Source organism: Callospermophilus lateralis, chromosome 18, assembly GCF_048772815.1.
Source record: "Callospermophilus lateralis isolate mCalLat2 chromosome 18, mCalLat2.hap1, whole genome shotgun sequence".
Classification (NCBI taxonomy): domain Eukaryota; kingdom Metazoa; phylum Chordata; class Mammalia; order Rodentia; family Sciuridae; genus Callospermophilus; species Callospermophilus lateralis.
The window spans coordinates 17,168,025-17,186,743 of record NC_135322.1 but is presented as its reverse complement, the minus strand read 5'-3'; the positions used below and the strand labels follow the sequence as shown (position 1 = coordinate 17,186,743).

Sequence of the window (18,719 nt, the reverse complement as noted above, 5' to 3'; positions counted from 1 at the left end):
GCTTAGAATAACTCATTTTTAAATGCTACTTTTATGAACATATTGATTTTATAATGCTCATTTGATGCTTTTGTGCCCCTAAGCCACACTGAAGATGATTTTATTAATTTTTCTTTTAATATAAATTAGGTTTTCCGGGACATTCTAACATGTTAGTGGTGTGTAAGTGTGTGTGTGTGTGTGTGTGTGTGTGTGTGTTGATACATGTCTTAGTTCTGATTGCTATAACAGAATACTATAGACTGTGTGGCTTAAACAAGAAACATTTCTTTCTCATGGTTCTAGAGGCTGGAAAGTCCACGCTCAAGGTACCAGCAAATTTTATGTCTGAGAAGGACACGCTTCCCATCTTGAAGATGGCTCCATCTTCTTGCAGTGTCCTCACAGGACAGAGCAAAAGAGGGCAAGCAAGCTTTCCCCTGTGTCTTGCTATTAATCTCATCATGAGGGTTCCATGCTCATGACCTAATTACCTCTCAATGGCTCCACCTCCATTGGGGCTTGTTATTTCAACATATTGATTTGGGGGAGGGACACACAAACATAATAATATGAATTGGAATAAACATCCATAATAATACAAATTGGAATAAATATATGTCAACAAAATTTCAGATACTATCAATGATGAGAAATAACATCATTGGGCTGGGAACATAGTTTCATGGTAGAGGGCATGAGGCCTTGGTTCCAATCCCCAGAGACACACACACACACACACACACACACACACCACACACACACAAAAAAACCCATTGTTTTATGTTATTACAAAGGAAAAAGGGCAGAAATTAAACTATGTCACACAATTGGTTGTAAGATGAATTCCAATTAAGTTATTCTTAGAATCAATGAAATAAGAGCATTTTCATATAAATTCTTCAGGGGCCAGCTGCCACTGTATTGATACATACAAGAGTGATAAGGTTGGCATATAGAAGCTGATGGGAGAGTTAAAACCAATGGCCCCTGACAACTCTGTCTCCCAGTTTTCCCAACTCTGTCTCCCAATTTTCCTGCCCCCCACCCCGAATGCTGATTCTGGGCATGGCCACATGACTAACATTGGTCAATGGCATGTAGGAGAGCATGATACAAGAAGGGCATGCTCTTTTGGAATGCTCTTTTAAAAAAAAATTTTAGTGGTAGATGGACACAATGCATTTATTTATTTATTTATTTTTATGTGGTGCTGAGGATTGAACCCAGTGCCTTGCTCATGCAAGGCAAGTGCTCTACCACTGAGCCACAACCCCAGCCCTTGGCCTGTTCTCTTTTGGAGCCCTTATCCACCATGTGAAGGGATCCACCTACCCTCCTGGACCACGTGGAGATATTCTTGGTTCACTCCCAGCAGTTCCAGCAATCTTAGCCCAGATACCAGACCTACGAGTAAAGTTGTCTTGGATCCAGTCCAGCAGTGTCCAACTAACTGCAGCCACATGAGTGACCAAAGCTATAGAACAGAACTGCTAGCTAAACCCAGCTCAGATTGCAGAATCATAAACAATTTAAGAGGCAAACATTTTAAGCTTTAAATATGGGGATGGAGACTCCTGAGGTATGCAAATATATACTTGGTTTGTTGTTCAAAAGAGATTCCGAGCAAAGGGGGCTCAGGTGGGCCAAGGGGCTTTCTGAGGTGGGTGCTCTTGGTGGGATTTGTCTAATACAACCAGAGTTGAAGTTGTGGGGAGAGAATACAAAGCAGGCATGACAGAAGAACTCAGTCTGAGTTCCCCCAGAAGCTGACTCAGGCGAGCACTTAAGGTCAAGTTTAGGAGGAAGGGTTGGAGAAACTTGCTAGGGGAGGCAGGAAGAGACACAGAGAAGGGAAATGGTTTTTGAGTTCCCCCAAACCACTCTGGGAAACTAGAGCTTCATTTATTCTGTTGGGGGACTCTGGGAACCAGAGTAGAACATAAAAGTTATCCCAAAGGCGTCGAGGGACCTGGAGCATGTATGTACCATTTCCTAATAGTCACTGGCTGAGGGCTGCCCAAGAGGCAGGCATGAACTCCCTGGCCTTTCTTTTATTCTTTTCTTGTTTATGGTGCTGAGACCAAACCCAGCATCCTGCATATGACAGGCAAGCCTGCTACCACTGAGCCATACCTGAAGCTCGAATAAACTCCTTGGCTTTGCGTGTGCACTCATGCATGCATGTGCGCACATGTTATAAATTGGGAATTGACCCAAATGCGCCCTACCACTGAGCTACATCCCTAACCACCACCACCCTTTTAAAATTTTGAGATAGGGTTTCACTAACTTGCCCAGGTTGGTCTCAAACTTGTAGTTCTCCTGCCTCAGCCTCCCAAGTAGCTGGGATTACAGATGTGCACTACTATATGTAGCATAAACTCCCTAGATTTTATGATTTGCCAACATTTTACACAGTGGACACACCAGAAGTAGGGAAATGCGTGAAGTACGAAGATGGTCCTCTGCAGAACCAGAGAACACCTTCATTAGAAATTGCACCTGTGGCATATAGGTCTTGGACTTCCCAGCCTCTACCACCATGAGAAATAATCCACAGGTGCTGGACCTAGCTGTCGGGACACAATGTTGGGTAGGTCGAGGTTGATGGCACCCACAGTGTCTATTACATGCCCCGCTGAGCACATGCATGCATATGTGACCCCTCAGTGTGGTGATAGTCACCTCCCTGCACCAATGCCCCCAGAAATGAGATGATAACAATTATGTTCTAAGTAAAGTTTAATAGGGAGCTTAGAGGAGGCTCATATTAGGGGAAAGGGATTCACAGGGATGCTGAGATCTGGGGCAGGGACTCCACTGAACACTGAATCTGAAAGCAACAGACCCCAGGGACACTAGTCCCACAGGGTCCTTCTTATGTCTCAGGGGTTAGGACTGGAGGGATGTGGGTTCTGGGGAAGGTTAGGGAACCCTGCTGAGATGCTCCAAGTCCTATGAAAGGGTTACATCTGGGTTTCTAGACATGCAGGACTGAGTTAGGGGAGAGGATCCTGAAATACCCTAGTGGGTAGAGGGTCAGAGGGCCCAGGTTGTTTCACAGAAACAATCAAGAAGCCTCGATTTCATGGAAATCATCCAGATGGCTCCTTGAGGGTAGGGAAGGGGTATCACACCACCCCAAATATTGGGGACTGTTCACCCTCCCAGCAGCCATTTTGGGGTTTTAATGTAAGACCCTAATGGCAGGACATTCCACATACATTATCATGGATTTGCAATATTAGCATACGCTGGCTGTCCCACAGGACGGTGGGGACTGGAAAATCAGTCCAGGTTCTGGGTTTGAGTCCTAAGAGGACAAGCCTGGGGGTGCCACACGGCTCCTCTTCAACAATTGCCGGAGCTGTAGACGAGAAAAGGCAAGGTGAAAGGTGTGGGCGACTGGGAGGAAAGTGGGGAGTCACAGGCACCCTCGAGTGAGGGACCAGAGAGCAGAAACCTAGCAGAGCAGAGATGAAGGGAAGGGTGTCCCTGGCCTGGGGTCTCAGGACCTTCGGGTCAGCACTGAATCAGAACCAAAGGGTTAAAGCAAGAGTTGGAAATACATTTGAGGTCAGGACCCAGAGTTAGGGACAGGAGTTCAAAGGATCCACTGAGAGAGCAAAGGGCACATTTAGAGGTCAAGATTCAGGGTTGAGAGGTCAGGGTTGGATAAGAAGTCAGAACCAGGTCTCATGTTGACAGAAAGGACCAGATACTGACATCGAAGATCACATTTTGAAGTCGGGGTTGGATAAGGGTTGAAGGCCATTCTCTGAGATTTGAAGTCACCCTCCAAAGTCAAAACTGGGTCAGCGGAGGGGGTCCCTTTGTGGTCAGGAGCAGTACTCACCCTCTCAGGGCCCGGCCCTGGTCGCAGCAGGTGGACAGGCTGCTCATTCTCCAGGTTCCTCAGCGTTGGGTCTGCGCCGGCTGCCAACAGGTGCCGCACAATAGCCTCTTGGGGTGGCCCAGGGGGCAGGGCAGCTGCCATGTGGAGGGCTGTGTTCCCGTGGGCCTGAAGAGGGTGGGGGGAGGGTTGATAAGGCTGCAGGCTAAGCTGCCTGAGTTCTCCAGAGCACACCTGTTATTCTTCTATATCCGCATCTCATGCGTCCCCATTCACAGCCACATGCCACACACATCCCTTCTGTCTTATGCATTTCCCTTCACCTCCCACCCTCTGTCCCCTCCATGCCCACAGCCCTCAGGACCCTCCATGCCTACTGCCCTTCTCTACCGCAACCTGCATATCCCAGCCTAGGTCCCCACCTTCATGTTGACAAAAGCCCGCAGGTCTCCCCGGGGCAGCTCCAGCAGCAACTGAACCAGGGTAGGGTTGGCAGCCTGCACGGCCAAGTGCAGAACTGTCTTGTTACTCTTGATCTCCTGTGGGGGGGCAATGGCAGAAGTCAAGGCCAGTCCTCCTCCCATGGAACTCAGGGTTCCTGCAGACCCTACCCAGGGGTGCCCGTGTACAGCTACATGTGTTGTAGCTGTGTAAGAGCACCACCTCCAAGGGAGACAGGTAGCAATTCACACCATGTGCAGCACAGAACTGTACCTTTTTATATATATATTTTTTAGTTGTAGTTGAACACAATACCTTTTTTTTAAATTTATTTTTATGCGGTGCTGAGGACTGAACCCAGTGCCTTGCGTGCTAGGCTAGTGCTCTACCACTGAGCCACAACCTCAGCCTCCAGAACTGTACCTTTTTTATGACTATTTTCCTGTTCAAGTGTTGTTGAGAAACAGGCTCCTTTTCCAATCCCTCAAAGGAACTCTGGCCTGCAGCTACCCTGGCTGTCCTGCATTCTGCCTAACACATTAAAGTGCACCCTCTCCCACATGACTGTATTCTATCTACAAGGATAAGAGTCGGTGGCATTAATCAGTGGACTAAGCCTATATCCACTGCAATGTTGAGTTGCTCTCTCCATATTTTTTTTTTAATATTTATTTTTTCTAGTTGTAGTTGGACACAATACCTTTACTTTTTAAATTTATTCTTATGTGGTACTGAGGATAGAACTCAGGGCCTTGCACGTGCTAGGCAAGTGCTCTACTGCTGAGCCACAACCCCAGCCCATGCCCTCCGTATTTTTGGGGAAAATAGACATTTTCTAAAAAGAAACTTCATTACCTGCCTTTATGGAATTACTGTACATTTTTAACAAACATCAAAAATTTTAAGTGCTTGTATAGGGAAAACAGCCTAGTTTGCTCACCAAATTATGATGAGAACACAAAGAGATGGAAGGAGGAGCTCTAAAATAAAAGTAACTTTAAAAAGACATCATTGTGATATGTGGCTGTATTTTGGATCCTAATTAATTTCCTGTGTATGTGGGGGGGAGGGGGTGCTGGGACTGAACCCAGGGCCTTGTGCATGTGAGGCAAGCACTCTACCAACTGAGCTATATCCCCAGCCCCCTAGTTACTTTTAATGAAAAGTCACTTTAGAGCCAAAAGGAAATTTGAACACAGCCAGGATTTTGAGTTTATGATATCACTAATCTTTTAAGGTGGAATAGTGGTACTGGGAAGGGGGAGGCAACTTTTAAAAACACAAAGACTAGGGGTGTAGCCCAACGGTGATGTTAGGGAAGGAGCAAGGCTCTGAGCTTGACATCCAGCATGGTCAAAAAAAAAAAAAAAAAAAAAAACCAGGAAAGTGGTGGATGGGGCAGCACTAGCCATGAGTTGCTGACTACTGATATTGGGTATATGGAATTCATCATTCTAGTATTCCTACACTTTATCTGTGTTCAAAATTCTTGAACTAAAAAGTTTTTTAAAAAATATTTGGTTAGTTGTCAATGGACTTTATTTTGTTTATTTATATGTGGTGCTGAAAATCGAACCCAGTGCCTCACACATGCTAAGTAAGCGCTACACCACTGAGTCACAATCCCAGCCAAAAATTGTTTTTAATTAAATGATATTTCATTCTTTCATCGAGCCTGCAAAGAAGCTTCATGGCAAAGGTGGATAATATGATTTAGAGCTGGGTTTTAGGGTCAGACTCCCTGGGTTCTAATTCTCTCTCTGACACACAAGTTTTAAGACTTCTGACTCCCTGTGCTTCAGTTTCCTTGTCAGTAAAATGGAGAAAGAAATAATAGCACATGCCTTACAAGGTTCTTGTGAGGAACCAATAAGTTAACACATAAAATTTGGTGCTTAATCACTATTAAGTGCTGAATAAATCTAAGCAAGATCCGTGACAGTACCCCAAGTTGACAACTAGAGCACAGAGAAGTAACATGTTCAAGGTCACACAGCTAGGGAGTAGCAAACTCAGGCTTTGTTTAGTGTCCCTGGACATCCAGGTGACCCTGTCCCACACACCCTCCTACAGGCCAGCCATCAACAGCCTAGCTCACCTGGCTGGTATGATCTGCACCCATGTGCAGCAACATCTGGACACAATTCAGCCTGTCTCTGGCTTGGGTACTCAGTGTCCGAGGACAGAGGCTGGGTGGGCGCATAGCAACATTGAGGGCCAGGATGGCTGTGTGGAGGGGTGTGAGTCCTGTAGAATGGAGAGAGTAAGGGACCTACATCTGGGGCACCTACCTTGCCCAGCCTCACCGCCACGCCAGCCCTGCCCACACACAGCTTACCTTCAAAGTCTCTGGCTTCCAGGTCCACCTGAACACCAGATTTAAACACAGCCTAGGAGGAGGAAAAAGATGTTGTGAAAGGGTCTCCCCAGGCCTCCTAGCCCTGGATCAGGATCTGGGCAACCAATCCACCCCAGACACCTGCCTGCCAGCTAACCATACCGAAAGGACTCCTGGGAGCCCGTAGGTAGCAGCCACGTGCAAGACAGAACGTCCCTGATGATCCGTGGCGTTAGGCTCTGCTCCCAGGTTCAACAGATCCTCCACAATCAGCGGCTGGTTGGCGGCAGCAGCCACCAAAAGAGGGGTCTGCAGGTCATGGGAAAAATCAGTCTGGGCCCTGAGCAATCTCCCCTCTGAGAACCAGGAATCCAGGTTCCCAGCCCTCTCCACCCTCAGACCCAGAAGTCAGGGCCCATACTGCTCCCTTTTCCAGGATCCGGGAATTCCAACCCCCAGCTTTTTCCTTCCCTGTACCCAGAAGTCCAGGTCTCTAGCCCTCACCTTGCCCTTATGTTCACGGATGTCCAGATGTCCGTACATCTGGAGCACCTCTGCTGCAGCATACGCTGCCCAGCGTAGTCCCCAAGCCGCAAACAGGTGCAGGAGCCTGAGGACAGGTGGGGGGAAGCAGTGAGAACAGTCCCCCTGCTGATGTGTGCAGATGACCCCCGTTTCCCTGTTTCCCTTATACTTACGTGTCTCCTTCCTCATCCTGGGCCAGCAGCTGTTGCGGCCCCAAAGCCACCATATGAGCTCGGGCTGTCTCCAAGGATGGTCCAGTGGATGGAAGCAATGGTGGGGGTACTGAGGGGGGCCCAGAAACTCTCCAGGATTCTGCCTGTGACAGGGAAGGTTCTGCATAGAGCCGAGTGTCCAGGGGGTCCTGAAGGGGTAGGGACAGTCAGTCAGTTGAGAATTCCCCCTTCTCAGCCCACCACACATACATATACACAGCCTCTGGTCAAGTGGCTAGGGCTGGGACCCGGTCTATGCCAAGTGAACTTGAACCTTTGGGCCTGTTTTGCCCGTCTGGGGAATGGGATTTTAATCCCATTCCATAGTTCAGAATACTGTACAAGGGCAACTGGGAAGTTTTAGAAGCCCTTCAGCATCCTTCCTCATTCTGTCTCACCTCCATCCCTAGGGAAAATGCACACGATCGCCCTGAGTCCAAGGGCTGGTAGAACTCAGGATTCGGGAACCCTTCAGCAGCAGAAGCAGGGTAAGAGCAGGGGCTGTCTGTGTAGGCAGCATGTGTGTTGGGGTCCCAGTCTGGAAAGCTTGTCGGGGGTGCCAGGGTGCCAATTCCAGAACCCACAGTCTCCTGGATTGTTGGGAAGTGAGTATGGCCTGTATGTGAGAGGAGGGCAGGTGGGGGCCTGGTTACCAGAGCTTGGGGGAGTCACAGTCAGGGAGGGAGGAGCCTGAGACACAAGGTGCTCAGACAAAGGATTTCTGGGACACTAAGGGGCTGGGGCCCAGGATCCTGGAATACCCAGGGGCAAACTGGAACCTGGATTTGTGGGGTCCTCACAAGGTGGAAGCCTGGGGCCCAAGTGCATAGATGATTGGGATTCAAAAGAAACTAGATCAAATTTCTAGTAAGTCCCAGAAAAAATGTGAGCTTGACCCTCTGTTCCCTAAAATTCTAAGAGTTGGGGTGTCTGAGGGCCTGAGGGAGACTGGGGCTGGGAGCTCAGGGAACCAGATGAGTTTCCAGACTTACCAGCTTCGGCCTCATTCACAGATGGGGTCAGCGGCTGGGTCAGGGGAGGGGAGAACTGAATCTGAAGAGACATAAGCAAAAAGGAACAAGGGAGAATTAATTTGCCAGATTTCTCCGCATTTGTTTCCAACCTCTAGGGCATCAGAGTCAGAACTATAACTCTTATCAGTTCTGAGGGTCCAACAAGCACATGGCCTCTTGAGATTTGCCATCCCCCACCCCACCTTTTTTTCTTTCATTGTACTAGGAATTTAACCCAGGGCGCTTTACCACTGAACTACATTCCCAACCCTTTTTTATTTTTATTTTATTTTTTTTAAATTTTTGAGACAGGGTCGCGCTAATTTGCTGAGGCTAGCCTCGAACTAATTTGCTGAGGCTAGTCCTCCTGCCTCAGCCTCCGGAGTGGCTGATTACAGGCGAGCGGCACCGCGCCCAGCCAGAGCTGTCTTTTAAAGTGCTTCTCAGGCCTCACCGGTACTGCACCAGCGTCAGGCTGCTGCTGGCGACGCCTTTGTTCTTCCAGGAGTTTCTTCACCGTCTGTGTTGGGCAGTGGCTGCGCTCATTTCGGCTCACTGGTTGGGGAGGAGAGAAGGAAGTCATCAGGGGTCCTTAAGTCACCTAAATGCACTCAGAGCGGGGGAGGAGTGGATGTGGGCGCTCATCTCGCCCTCCCGCGCGCGGAAAAACTGGCACACAGATGCCGCCTGAGAACTCCAAAGCCAATAGAAGATTTAAGTGCCGTGCCCGCCTCCGCCGTTTCCTTCTCTTTGCTCCGCACTTTCCCGCTGACCCAACTTTCCACCAGCGTCGTGGAAACTGAGGAAGGGGAGGGGGGAGAGCACCCCTCCACTTCTGTGAAAAATCCCACCCCCAGATCTCCAGTTCTGAGGCCTGGGGTAGGGGAAACGTCGCCAGCCACCATTCCCCAGAGACGCACAACCGGGTTCCCAATGAAGCTGACGTTCTTTTACTGTTCCCCGGGAAAACCAAGCGTCCGAGCCCCCAAGTTCCCTCCCCCCAAGGAATCACGAGCCAGTAGCCCCCCCGCCCAGCTCCCCAGAATCCAGAGGTTCAGAGCCGCCAGCTTTACCTCTTCAGAACCTGGGGTCCAGGGTCCACCCCGCCAACGCAAGAGTCCGGGAGTCTCGCGTCCTCCTCTCCAGGACGCTGGGGTCCAAGCCCTCAGCCCCCTCCTCTCCAGGACCGGGGAGTCCAGGTTTTCAGACTCCTCCTTTCTGTCACCCGGGAAGACCAGCCCTTCCACCACAACCTGCCGGGCTTTGGTTCCGGCGACAGAAGGGTTAAGCCGGCGTGGAGCAGATTCGGAAACCGCCCAGACACTGCGCGCTAACGTCACGGCGCTCGCGCAAGGGAATCTTCCATCTCCGCCTTCCGCTCCCGCCCCGCGCCGCAGGTGTCCCGCTCAGAGGCGGGGCGCGCAGCCAAGCGTGGCACTCCCGGAATCCCCGCACGCGGGGAATTCCTGCCCAGCTGGGGGGCCTGGGCCGGTGGCGCTCTGGGAAACCCCAAGGAGGGGCAGGGTCGCTGCCAGCGTGGACCCTGCGCCAGGCCCCGGACCTCCGCCACCAAGATCAGCGGCAGATTTTAAACAACCACGCCCCCAAGAGCTCCCTGCAGCGGGTCCTTCTGGGGAAAGGAGTCCGGGCCACCATCCCTCTCTTTCCACAGGACATAGTAGTCTGGCCTCCCAGCTCTCGCACCGCCTAGAACCAGGATTCTGGATCTCCAGTCCCCAACGCCCCCAAAACCCAGGAGTGCAGAATCCTGGCACTCCTCCATCCCGAGCCGGGGGTCGGACTCCCTGCTACCCTCAAACACTGGGTACTCGATCTCAGAGCCCAGATCTTGGGGCTCCAGCTCTGTCCCTCAAGGACCCCAAAGTCCAGACCTCAGGCTGTCACTCTCTTAAGAGCCGAGGTGCCTCACCATCCCCCCATCTGGTACCTCGGGGATTCCGTGGCGCGGATTGTGGGCCCCCAGGGCCGCGGCCTCGGCGCTGCGCCAGCCTCGCAGTTTCCCTCGGAGCCGCCGTCGGGTCCCCGATCTTGAATAGGGTCCCCGCGAGTTTTTAAATTAGGGTTCTGGCACCGCCCAGTGCAGGGCAGGGCCCCGCCCTCCGCCCTGGGAGTCCCCACGTCACACCCCAGCAAACTCAGTTTCTAAATGGGCGGGGCTGAGTCAAACAAGTCTCTCCAGAAAAAGGGAGTTGGGGGTCAGGTCTTTGGCCTGAAGGAGCCAGATACCGAACTCAAGGAGAAGGGTGATACTGGGGACCTAGACTCCTGAGCCTTCCGAAGGGAATCAGGAATCTAGAGAGGTCCAGAGCCTCCAGCTAGAGACCTTGACTAGAGACCTTGACTTTGGGACTCTGGGCTCCGGGTGGACGGATTATTATTAGTATTACTGGGTCCTGCGGGGAGAGGGGCCGGGGATTGGACTTCCTGGTCTGTAGGGAGGAAAGATAAGGCTCAAATCTCTGGCTCTTTCCCACCTGGCCTCCGAAGTCTAGTTTCATTTATTCTTTCATCATTTTAATAATTTGTTGTCCCGGGGAGGCGCCTTGCTGGGTGCTGTGGTACAAGTGAGAACTAAACAGGCAGGAATTCCCAGCCCTCAAGTCATTCCAGAGGGAGGAGATTCTCACTTCCCATTTGGTGGCCATTCTCAACACTGACAACAGTAACCAAATGTCTCCTCTGCTTTCAAGACTCCGCTCTCCTGGGTCTCCCCCGTCTCTTGCTCCTCCTCCTCCCATTTCCCTGGCTGGTTTGTCCCCTTCTCCCATTCTCTGTGTGTGTGTGGAAGGGGCCCCTGTGTGGGGTTATCATCTGTCTGTTCTCACTTCTTTGGTGATGTCATCCAGCCTCGTGGCTTTAAATACCAACTTTAGGCCATCAACCCCTGAACTGACATCCCCAGACCAGACTTGTCCCCTGAATTCATAAATGCAGCTTTGAGCATTGTACATTTCCACAGGGAGCTGTGTCAGACATTTTCCAGCTCCGTATGCCTGAAACTCAGCACTTGCCTCCCAAACCAGCTTCTGCCACTTCCCTCTCCATCCACACTCCATCTTTTCAATGGCCAGAAACTTTGGTCATCCTGGATCCCTCTTGCCTACACACTTACATCCACTCCACCAGCAAATGTTGGCTGTACCTCTAAAATATTTCCAGAATCTCCCTAGATGATCATAGCAGCTTTCCTGGGCTCTCTGACCCTCCCCCAATTTGTTCCCCAAAGAGTCATAGAGACACCCACACATACACACATACACACACATACACAGGAAGTAAGTGGCCTTGCCACCATCAGGGTGACATCCGCTATAGCTACCTCTCTACTCCCCCACTGTTCCTCAGGACTTCTCTGGACCACAGTCCTTGGCCAGATCCCTTCAGCCCCCAGTCCACCATGACCCCTCCAGGCCACATACTGCTCCTGCTTTTGCTCCCAGGTGAAGCCAGGGGCTATGGGGGGGGGGGTGGCAGGCAAAGGACTTGTGGGAAGGGTGACATCTGAAGGCAGGGTGGTGCGGGCAGGCCCTTCTGCCTGAGCCCTTTCTCTTCTTGGAGATTATTCTGCATCAGGGCTGGGCCTTGGCAGGGAGGGAGGGAGGGAGGGAGGAGGGGAGCTCCGGAGTGGCCGGTGGCCTGTTAACCTCCCCTTGTCATCGGTAGTCACTGCTTCTACTTCCCATTTTCTGTCTCTCTGTGTCCCTGGGAGCTTCCCTCTCCACTTGGCCCTCTTTCCCATTCTGTCCCTCCAGAGTGGCGGTTCCTTCTCAGGACATCACCTTCCTTCCCCTCAACCCTGCTCTGGGGCCACCTCACCCACCTCCCCTGTCCTTCCACAGCTGCTGCTGCCCAGATGTCCACAGGTGAGCCATCGCGCCCTACCTTTGACCCTGGAACTTCAGGTACTGCTTCCATCTCTAAAGCCTGGCCTGAGGGTCCTAGAATGCCCCACCTCCATGGCTCTGCCTTCACCAGCTCACGTCCTCTCCCCAGCTCTGACTCCCCAGAGGATCTGCTACCCTCTCCAGGTCCCATCCTGCCCCCTTCACCACCACTCCCTGAGCCCCAGGGAAAAAGAGGACCCCAGCCTCCCTTTGTCTGTGGCCTATGTGCCCACTGCACAGTCCCCCTGGAATCCTGGGACACTGCTGCTGCTAGGGATCTCCATCTTTCCTTCTCCATGCACCACCTGGGATCTACCCCCTTCACAGGGGACTTCCTCTTCTCCCTGTGGCCAAAGCACAGCCCCAGGGAACCAGGACCCCCTGAGCCACTTTCTTGTCTGGGCCCCACCCCCCAGGTTCCTGTTCTGGATGTGGGCCCCTCTCCCCGCATCTCCTGGCCAGCCTGGTGGCTGCAGATGCCGTCATGTCACTGATAATTGTGGGGGTGGTGTTGGTGTGTGCCCGCCCACGCCCAGGTCGCAGGCTCAACCATGGTAAGGGCGGGGCCTGGAGGGGCGGTGGCTTCCCTAGAGAGGGGTCCCAAGGAGGGGGCCCCCGGGGAAGCCCTGGAGGAGGTGCTGGGGAAACCCTGGGGGAGGGGTCTGGGGGAATCCCTGAGGAAACCCCTAAGGCAGGGGGTCCCCAGGAAGGTGGAGATGTGGGGTGGGTGGTGGGTGGTCAGGCTTCATGCTTTCTCTCCCCCACCCCCAGAAAATGACAAAATCTACATCAACATGCCTGGTAGAGGCTGACCTCCTGTAACTTCAACCTTTCACTTCTGACCCTCTCATCCTGAATCGTGTGTGATGGCACAGGGACATGTACCACACCCCCACCCTTTGGGATTGAATAAAGCGGTTCAAATGTCTCTGGTCTGATTCTTCTCCAAAGAACCTTAGGATTCCCCAAAACTCCCCTCACTTAGCTGTTTCTGTGTTCAAGACCCTTCTCAGGGCCCCGCAAATCCCCAATCCTTTAACCCAAGGGTCCGGCATAACTCAACAATATTTTTGCACTCTATTGTTTATTTGGGAACGTTAGTGGGGAGAGGTCTAAAATCCCAGGGAGGACTCTCCGTGGAATTGTTTCCTAGTAGGAGTAGGAATGATGAGCTGGGTGGGCAACAGAGGTGACTGGATCCAAATATGGGGTCATTGACTAGGCTCATTTGTAATACTGCCTCTGCGTGTTGAGGTCACTGTAGACATCTGACCTCTGACCCTGGAGCTCCTAAAAGGAATGAAGGACATTAGTGGAAGGGGTTCACCAAATAAATTTCAAACAAAATCCAGTCTTCTCCTAATAATCTCAAGTCCCCTGCCCCCCACCACCCCTGCAACTTTTTCAAACATGGCAGTGGAAAAGATCTAGATTTTATTCAAGTGAATTCAGAATCCACCTTTCCTTGACTCACCATTATGCCCAGCCAGCCCCAGGGCCTTTGCATGTGCTATGATGCCCTCTGCCTGGAACACCAGTCCTGTAGACCTTCAGTCTCTTTCTCCCTTTTCAAGTCTCAGCTCTCAATTTCCCCATCTATAGTTTCTTTCTCCCAAACCCCACTCATTATCACACAGCCTGCTCTATTTTCTTCATGGTGCCTCTCCAAAATGATTTTGTTAATTTGCTTCAAGTCCATCTCCCCAACTAGATGTAAATTCTGCTATATATGTAGGTGCTCAACAAATCCACTGAAGGAATAAATAGACCAGGGTAACGCTTTGCCCTAAAATTTCACTACTATCAATAACAGGAAAGCTTTCTCAGTCTTCAAGACCTCACAGAACTAATTTGAGATTTTTACACTTTGCAAAGAAACATTCAATCCACAAGTGAAGCAAACCAGCAAAGCTGATTACGGATAATAAATTGGTTCACAAATAAGAGGTGTCTGTGGTCCCAGGGGGCAGGCCTTAGGTAAAATCCCTGAACTCATATACCAAAGACCCGCTTCTAGTGTGCATTTCTCTAAGGACGGGGAGGTCTCAGGATCTCATGACCCCCCTAAAGGATTAAGAAGGAGCCTTAGCAGAGGGAGAACTAGAGAGATGCCTCTGTCTACATCACTTGAAGTGCCTCTGGGCTATACACCTGGCTTTGTATTTTCGTGCGTGGATTTTTCTGAAGAGTCTCTAGCTTTGATTACTTCTCAAAAGAATTTAGGGTTCCCATTCCTCAAATTCTAAGATTCCTCTCTTTTGAGTCACTAAACTAGGGCTGAACTCTATTCTTTGTCCTACTGAGAGCTTCTTCTAGCCCTCTCCTAGGGCTAAGTTTTTCCAGAACAATTTGGGGCCTCCTAAGGCTTGTTTTTGATCTTACAAAGGCAAGACACCCCTTTATTTCTTCTCCACACATTTTAAGCTAAGCTTAAGGTTGCAGTTTATCACCGAGTGTGCTTTTGGACAGATGTCCCATTTGCCTTCTAGGTATGGGGTAGCACCTGGGAAAGGGGCATTAGGGTCCTCAGGAGGACACGGCGGGTGTCCATAATCCAGATGCCCACAGGAATGGGCAGGAGAAAGATGTGGGAATGAGTCTGGTTTTCTTACCTGATAAGGCGACTCCATCTCAGTGATGTGCTGTTTCTGGGTCCCTGCAGAGGGACAAAGGGGTGACACAGGGTACAAAGATGGACAGGATAGTAAACTGGGACCATTTTTTTGTTTGTTTTTGTTTTTGACAATGGGAATTAAATCCAGAGTTGCTTTCCCACGGAACTACATCCCCAGCCCTTTTTTATTTTTTATTTTGAGACAGTGTCTTCCTAAGTGGCCTGGGCTGACCTTGAATTTGCTATCCTCCTGCCTCAGCCCCCAAATCACTGAGCTTACAGGTGTGCACCACCACACCCAGCCATATTGCTGTCTTAAAATCAGCCCTTCTACCTCCATCCCTTTGGATGTTTGTGACCTGGGAGCTTACACCCCACCACCAGTGTCGCCCTTACAGTGTCCCAGACCATCTCTTGCCAGCCCCACTCACCTGCTGCAGCTCCTCGACCCCGAGGGACAAGCCGTCCTAGTGAGTACACGGCCAGGGCAATGAGCAGGGTCAGCACCAGGTCCCCCAGCACGATCCCCGCGAGCACACCGGGGCTCACTGGGGAGCAGCTGCATTCTGGGAATATGGCACATGGGTGAGGGGAGGTCCTTGTGGTTTGGGAGTTAGGGGGTGGGTGTCAGCAGGGGGGAGTTTGAATGGATTGGGGAAGGGTCTTTGGGAGGGAGGGAGAGGGACTGCAGGATCTAGGCCTACCATTCTGAGCCTGGACAGGACTGAGACCTGAGGAGGGAAAAAGAGGTAAACTGAGGCACGGGACTATGGCTGGCAGTGGGCTTGGAAGCCAGAAAAAGCAGAAAGTAGTATCTGGTGGGACCTAGGGGGGACTAGCGCCAAGGCTTAGATGCCACGTGACTTCTCTGTCCGTTTGTCCTGTTGCAACACCCTTAGATGATCCCCTCCCCCCGCCCAGCCGAATCTTGGGGGGGGCTCAGATTTGGAGACCCAGAGGCTCCACGCGGACCTGCTTCCACCCAACCTCCCCTCTGGTTCTCACCAGAACCACACTGCCCGGCCGCTAGCTGAACCCGGGACCTCAGGACAGAGCTGCAGAAGCCCCCAACTCACCAGCCACAGTCAGGAGGAGAAGGATCAAGAGCCGCCACGAGGGATCCAAAAAATCCAAGTCCCCCATGACTCCTGGACACTGCCGGACACCACAGTCCAGGGGCCAGTGGGATGCAGCGTGGCTTCCAACGAAGTGAAGGAGGAAGTCTGAGGTGGGTGGTGCAGCGGGAGGAGGGGACAATAGGGGAGGAGGAAGGACAGACAGAGATAGCACCAGAAAGAATCAGGCCCAGGGCCTACGCAGCACGCAGTACCTAACAGCTGCACGTGAAGGGTGAAGGGTTCGTGAGTCAGCTCTTGACCCCCATCACCAGTCAGGGGTCAGCAGCCCTGTATCAGGAGGGTCACTCCTGAGTATAAGTGAAGCCAGTCCTGCCTCTTCCTGGCCAGGCAGCCTTGAGCATCATCAGCCTCTAGGCCTCACTTGTAAGACTAGGAGTAAAACAGTGCCTAATTGTGGGGTTGTTGTAGGGGACTCAATGAATTAACGTTCTTAGAACAGGGTCTGGCACCTGTCAGCCATAATTATTTGATAATCAGACCCCTTTGGAGGGGGATATACTGGGGACCAATTCCAGGATCCTGTGCACTCTCGGCAAGCTCTCCACCACGGGGCTACCTCCCCAGCCCTGGTAACCAGACTCTTGTGCTGTGCATAGAATATTGAGAGCCTCAGCATCTAGGCACCATGACATATGGTACTCTGTCCCAAGTGCTAAATCATTTAATCCCCACAAACTTCCTCTGAGGTCGATGCTCTTATTCCCATTTTACAGAGAGGTAAGGACGCTGGCCTAAGTTCACACGGTAAATAAAAGTGAAAACCGAACGCACAACAGTGGTGTTAAGTCTTAGGGGAAAGAAAAAAGAGACGAAAGATGGAGAAGGAAAAACTGATGGCAAAGAAGAGAGAGAAAGTAAGAATTAGTGTCACAGAAACCACACCACAGAGACAGGATTGGGTTTAGGTGCGATGGGGGAGGGCAAGGCGGTGACCACTGAGCAGGGCTGGGCTGCCGGCCGGAGGAGGAAGTGGCTGGGAGCAGGGACTGAGGGAGGGCACCAGGAGGAGTCCGGGACTTCTCTCTCCCAGTGGGAGCTGAGGCAGGGGCAGGAGAAGGAGGAACCTGAGGTCAGGGTGCTGGGGGTGAGCCAGCTGCAGGAAGCCCCCTCCCCCGTCCTCACGTCACACCCCAGCACTCCCAGGCCTGGGTGCAGGAGAGAAAAGGGGAAGCTGGGTGCTGGTCATGGGGCAGACGCTGAGTGCCAGCAGCGGAGGGTTGGGGAGTTGGGGGCTGCTGGAGGGTCAGGGCAAGGCTGGCGCCATGCTGGCTGCTCACAGCTGCCCCTAGGTCTGGCCAAGTCTGATCCCTAAAGAACCCAGAACCTTCCCATTAGGTCTAGAGCAAGGCTGGAGGAAGAAACCTGTGCCCTCCCTCCCCACCCCACCCCCACCCCAGAGCCAGCGGGGTAACCAGGGCCCTCACCTGACAGGTGCTCCCAGGCTCCCTCTGGCTGTGGGTGGGAGCAGGAAGTGGGCCAAGCAGCCTGCTGCGGTGGTCCGGGTTTTGTAACATCGCTTAGAATGCCTGGCACAACTGCAAGGGCTCAAGAAATGTTAATTACCATCCTCATTATTGATATTGGTGTTAGTACGTCCCGTATCGAGTTCTGGGCTTGATAAAAATCCTCCCTTAGCCCTTCAGCATCAGCCTCCTGACCCACCCTCCAACTCCAGCCAGGCCTGGGCTGTCCCCAGAAGACAACTAGTCTGACAGTCGGGACACCCAGGCACCATCCAGTCAGAACAAATGTGGCCTGTGGGCTAGGCTGAAGTCCTGGAGTCCCTTTTTAGTGTGAAGTTCAAGGGGGTCCCAAGGGGATTGGAGTGATGCAGACATTTTTTTAAAAAAATTTTATTTTTTAAGTGTAGATGGACACAACACAATGCCTTTATTTTTATGTGGTGCTGAGGATTGAATCTGGGTCCTGCCCGTGCTAAGCAAGCCACAATCCCAGCCCCTGATGCAGACATTTATAAGACATGAGTTAACAGTATCTTTATCAGAAAGAAGTGAAATACCTCCATGTTTTTGCAGTGGATGCAGATGTGCTGGCGTAGAGCACAGAACGCAGTGTCCTGGGCTGGTCTCTGGGCCTGATGGGCAGGGAAGATTCCCCTTTTGGTTGAAGGAAGATAAAATGGACGGTATCCCACTGTCTGGCCTCTGCCTCCAAAGATGGACTGAAGGTCTCCACGCAAGACCTGCAAAGTGGCCCAACCTGCCCTGGCAGCAGGCCAAGAGTGGGCGAAGGCCAAAGTCGGCTTTCCTGGAAGTCAGGCAGTGACCTCTGTGGAAGCTGCTGCTGTCCTCCCCGACAGCCAGAGGTGGTGGCTCAACAGGACAGAGCCACCTAACATACTTTAGGCCCTGGGTTCCATCCCCAGCACTGCAAAAAATAAAAATCAGACAAATATTCTAATTCTAAAAAATGAACCTAAGAGCTGGGCGTGGTGGCACATGCCTGTAATCCCAGTGCAAGATCAGCCTGGGCAACTTAGTGAGACCCTGTCTCAAAATAAATAAAATAAAATAAATGAAAAGAGCTAAGGGTATGGCCTAGTGGTAAAGCAATGCTGGGTTCAATCCCCAGTACCGCCCGCCCCCCCCCGGAAAAAAAAAATCGTCTCACGGTTTTTTGAACACTTAACCAAAGAAGAGACACATATGGCCACTATTGAGCATGAGGAAAAGTATG

The 18,719-nt window shown here is 51.6% G+C and overlaps 3 protein-coding genes across 3 annotated transcripts; 1 reads left to right on the top strand and 2 right to left on the bottom strand.

Annotated features, from left to right (window-relative positions):
- Positions 1–2,785: 2,785 nt before the first annotated feature.
- On the bottom strand, positions 2,786–7,826 carry Nfkbid (NFKB inhibitor delta). The gene is made up of 9 exons (XM_076838923.2): positions 7,750–7,826; positions 7,313–7,500; positions 7,119–7,224; positions 6,777–6,923; positions 6,615–6,666; positions 6,375–6,523; positions 4,258–4,374; positions 3,839–4,003; positions 2,786–3,349 (listed from the first exon to the last, which is right to left on the bottom strand). The coding sequence occupies exons 1-9, from the start codon at positions 7,753–7,755 to the stop codon at positions 3,296–3,298; spliced, it is 984 nt and encodes a 327-aa protein (XP_076695038.1). The 5' UTR covers positions 7,756–7,826; the 3' UTR covers positions 2,786–3,295.
- A 2,753-nt stretch (positions 7,827–10,579) lies between these two features.
- Hcst (hematopoietic cell signal transducer) lies at positions 10,580–13,197 on the top strand. The gene is made up of 5 exons (XM_076839173.2): positions 10,580–10,628; positions 11,731–11,825; positions 12,225–12,287; positions 12,686–12,823; positions 13,041–13,197. Exons 2-5 carry the CDS (start codon positions 11,783–11,785, stop codon positions 13,079–13,081), a joined length of 285 nt encoding a protein of 94 aa, XP_076695288.1. The 5' UTR covers positions 10,580–10,628; positions 11,731–11,782; the 3' UTR covers positions 13,082–13,197.
- Positions 13,198–13,334: 137 nt separating this feature from the next.
- On the bottom strand, positions 13,335–16,091 carry Tyrobp (transmembrane immune signaling adaptor TYROBP). The gene is made up of 5 exons (XM_076839006.2): positions 15,960–16,091; positions 15,588–15,614; positions 15,315–15,449; positions 14,882–14,925; positions 13,335–13,559 (listed from the first exon to the last, which is right to left on the bottom strand). The coding sequence occupies exons 1-5, from the start codon at positions 16,024–16,026 to the stop codon at positions 13,494–13,496; spliced, it is 339 nt and encodes a 112-aa protein (XP_076695121.1). The 5' UTR covers positions 16,027–16,091; the 3' UTR covers positions 13,335–13,493.
- Between the last annotated feature and the right edge of the window lie 2,628 nt (positions 16,092–18,719).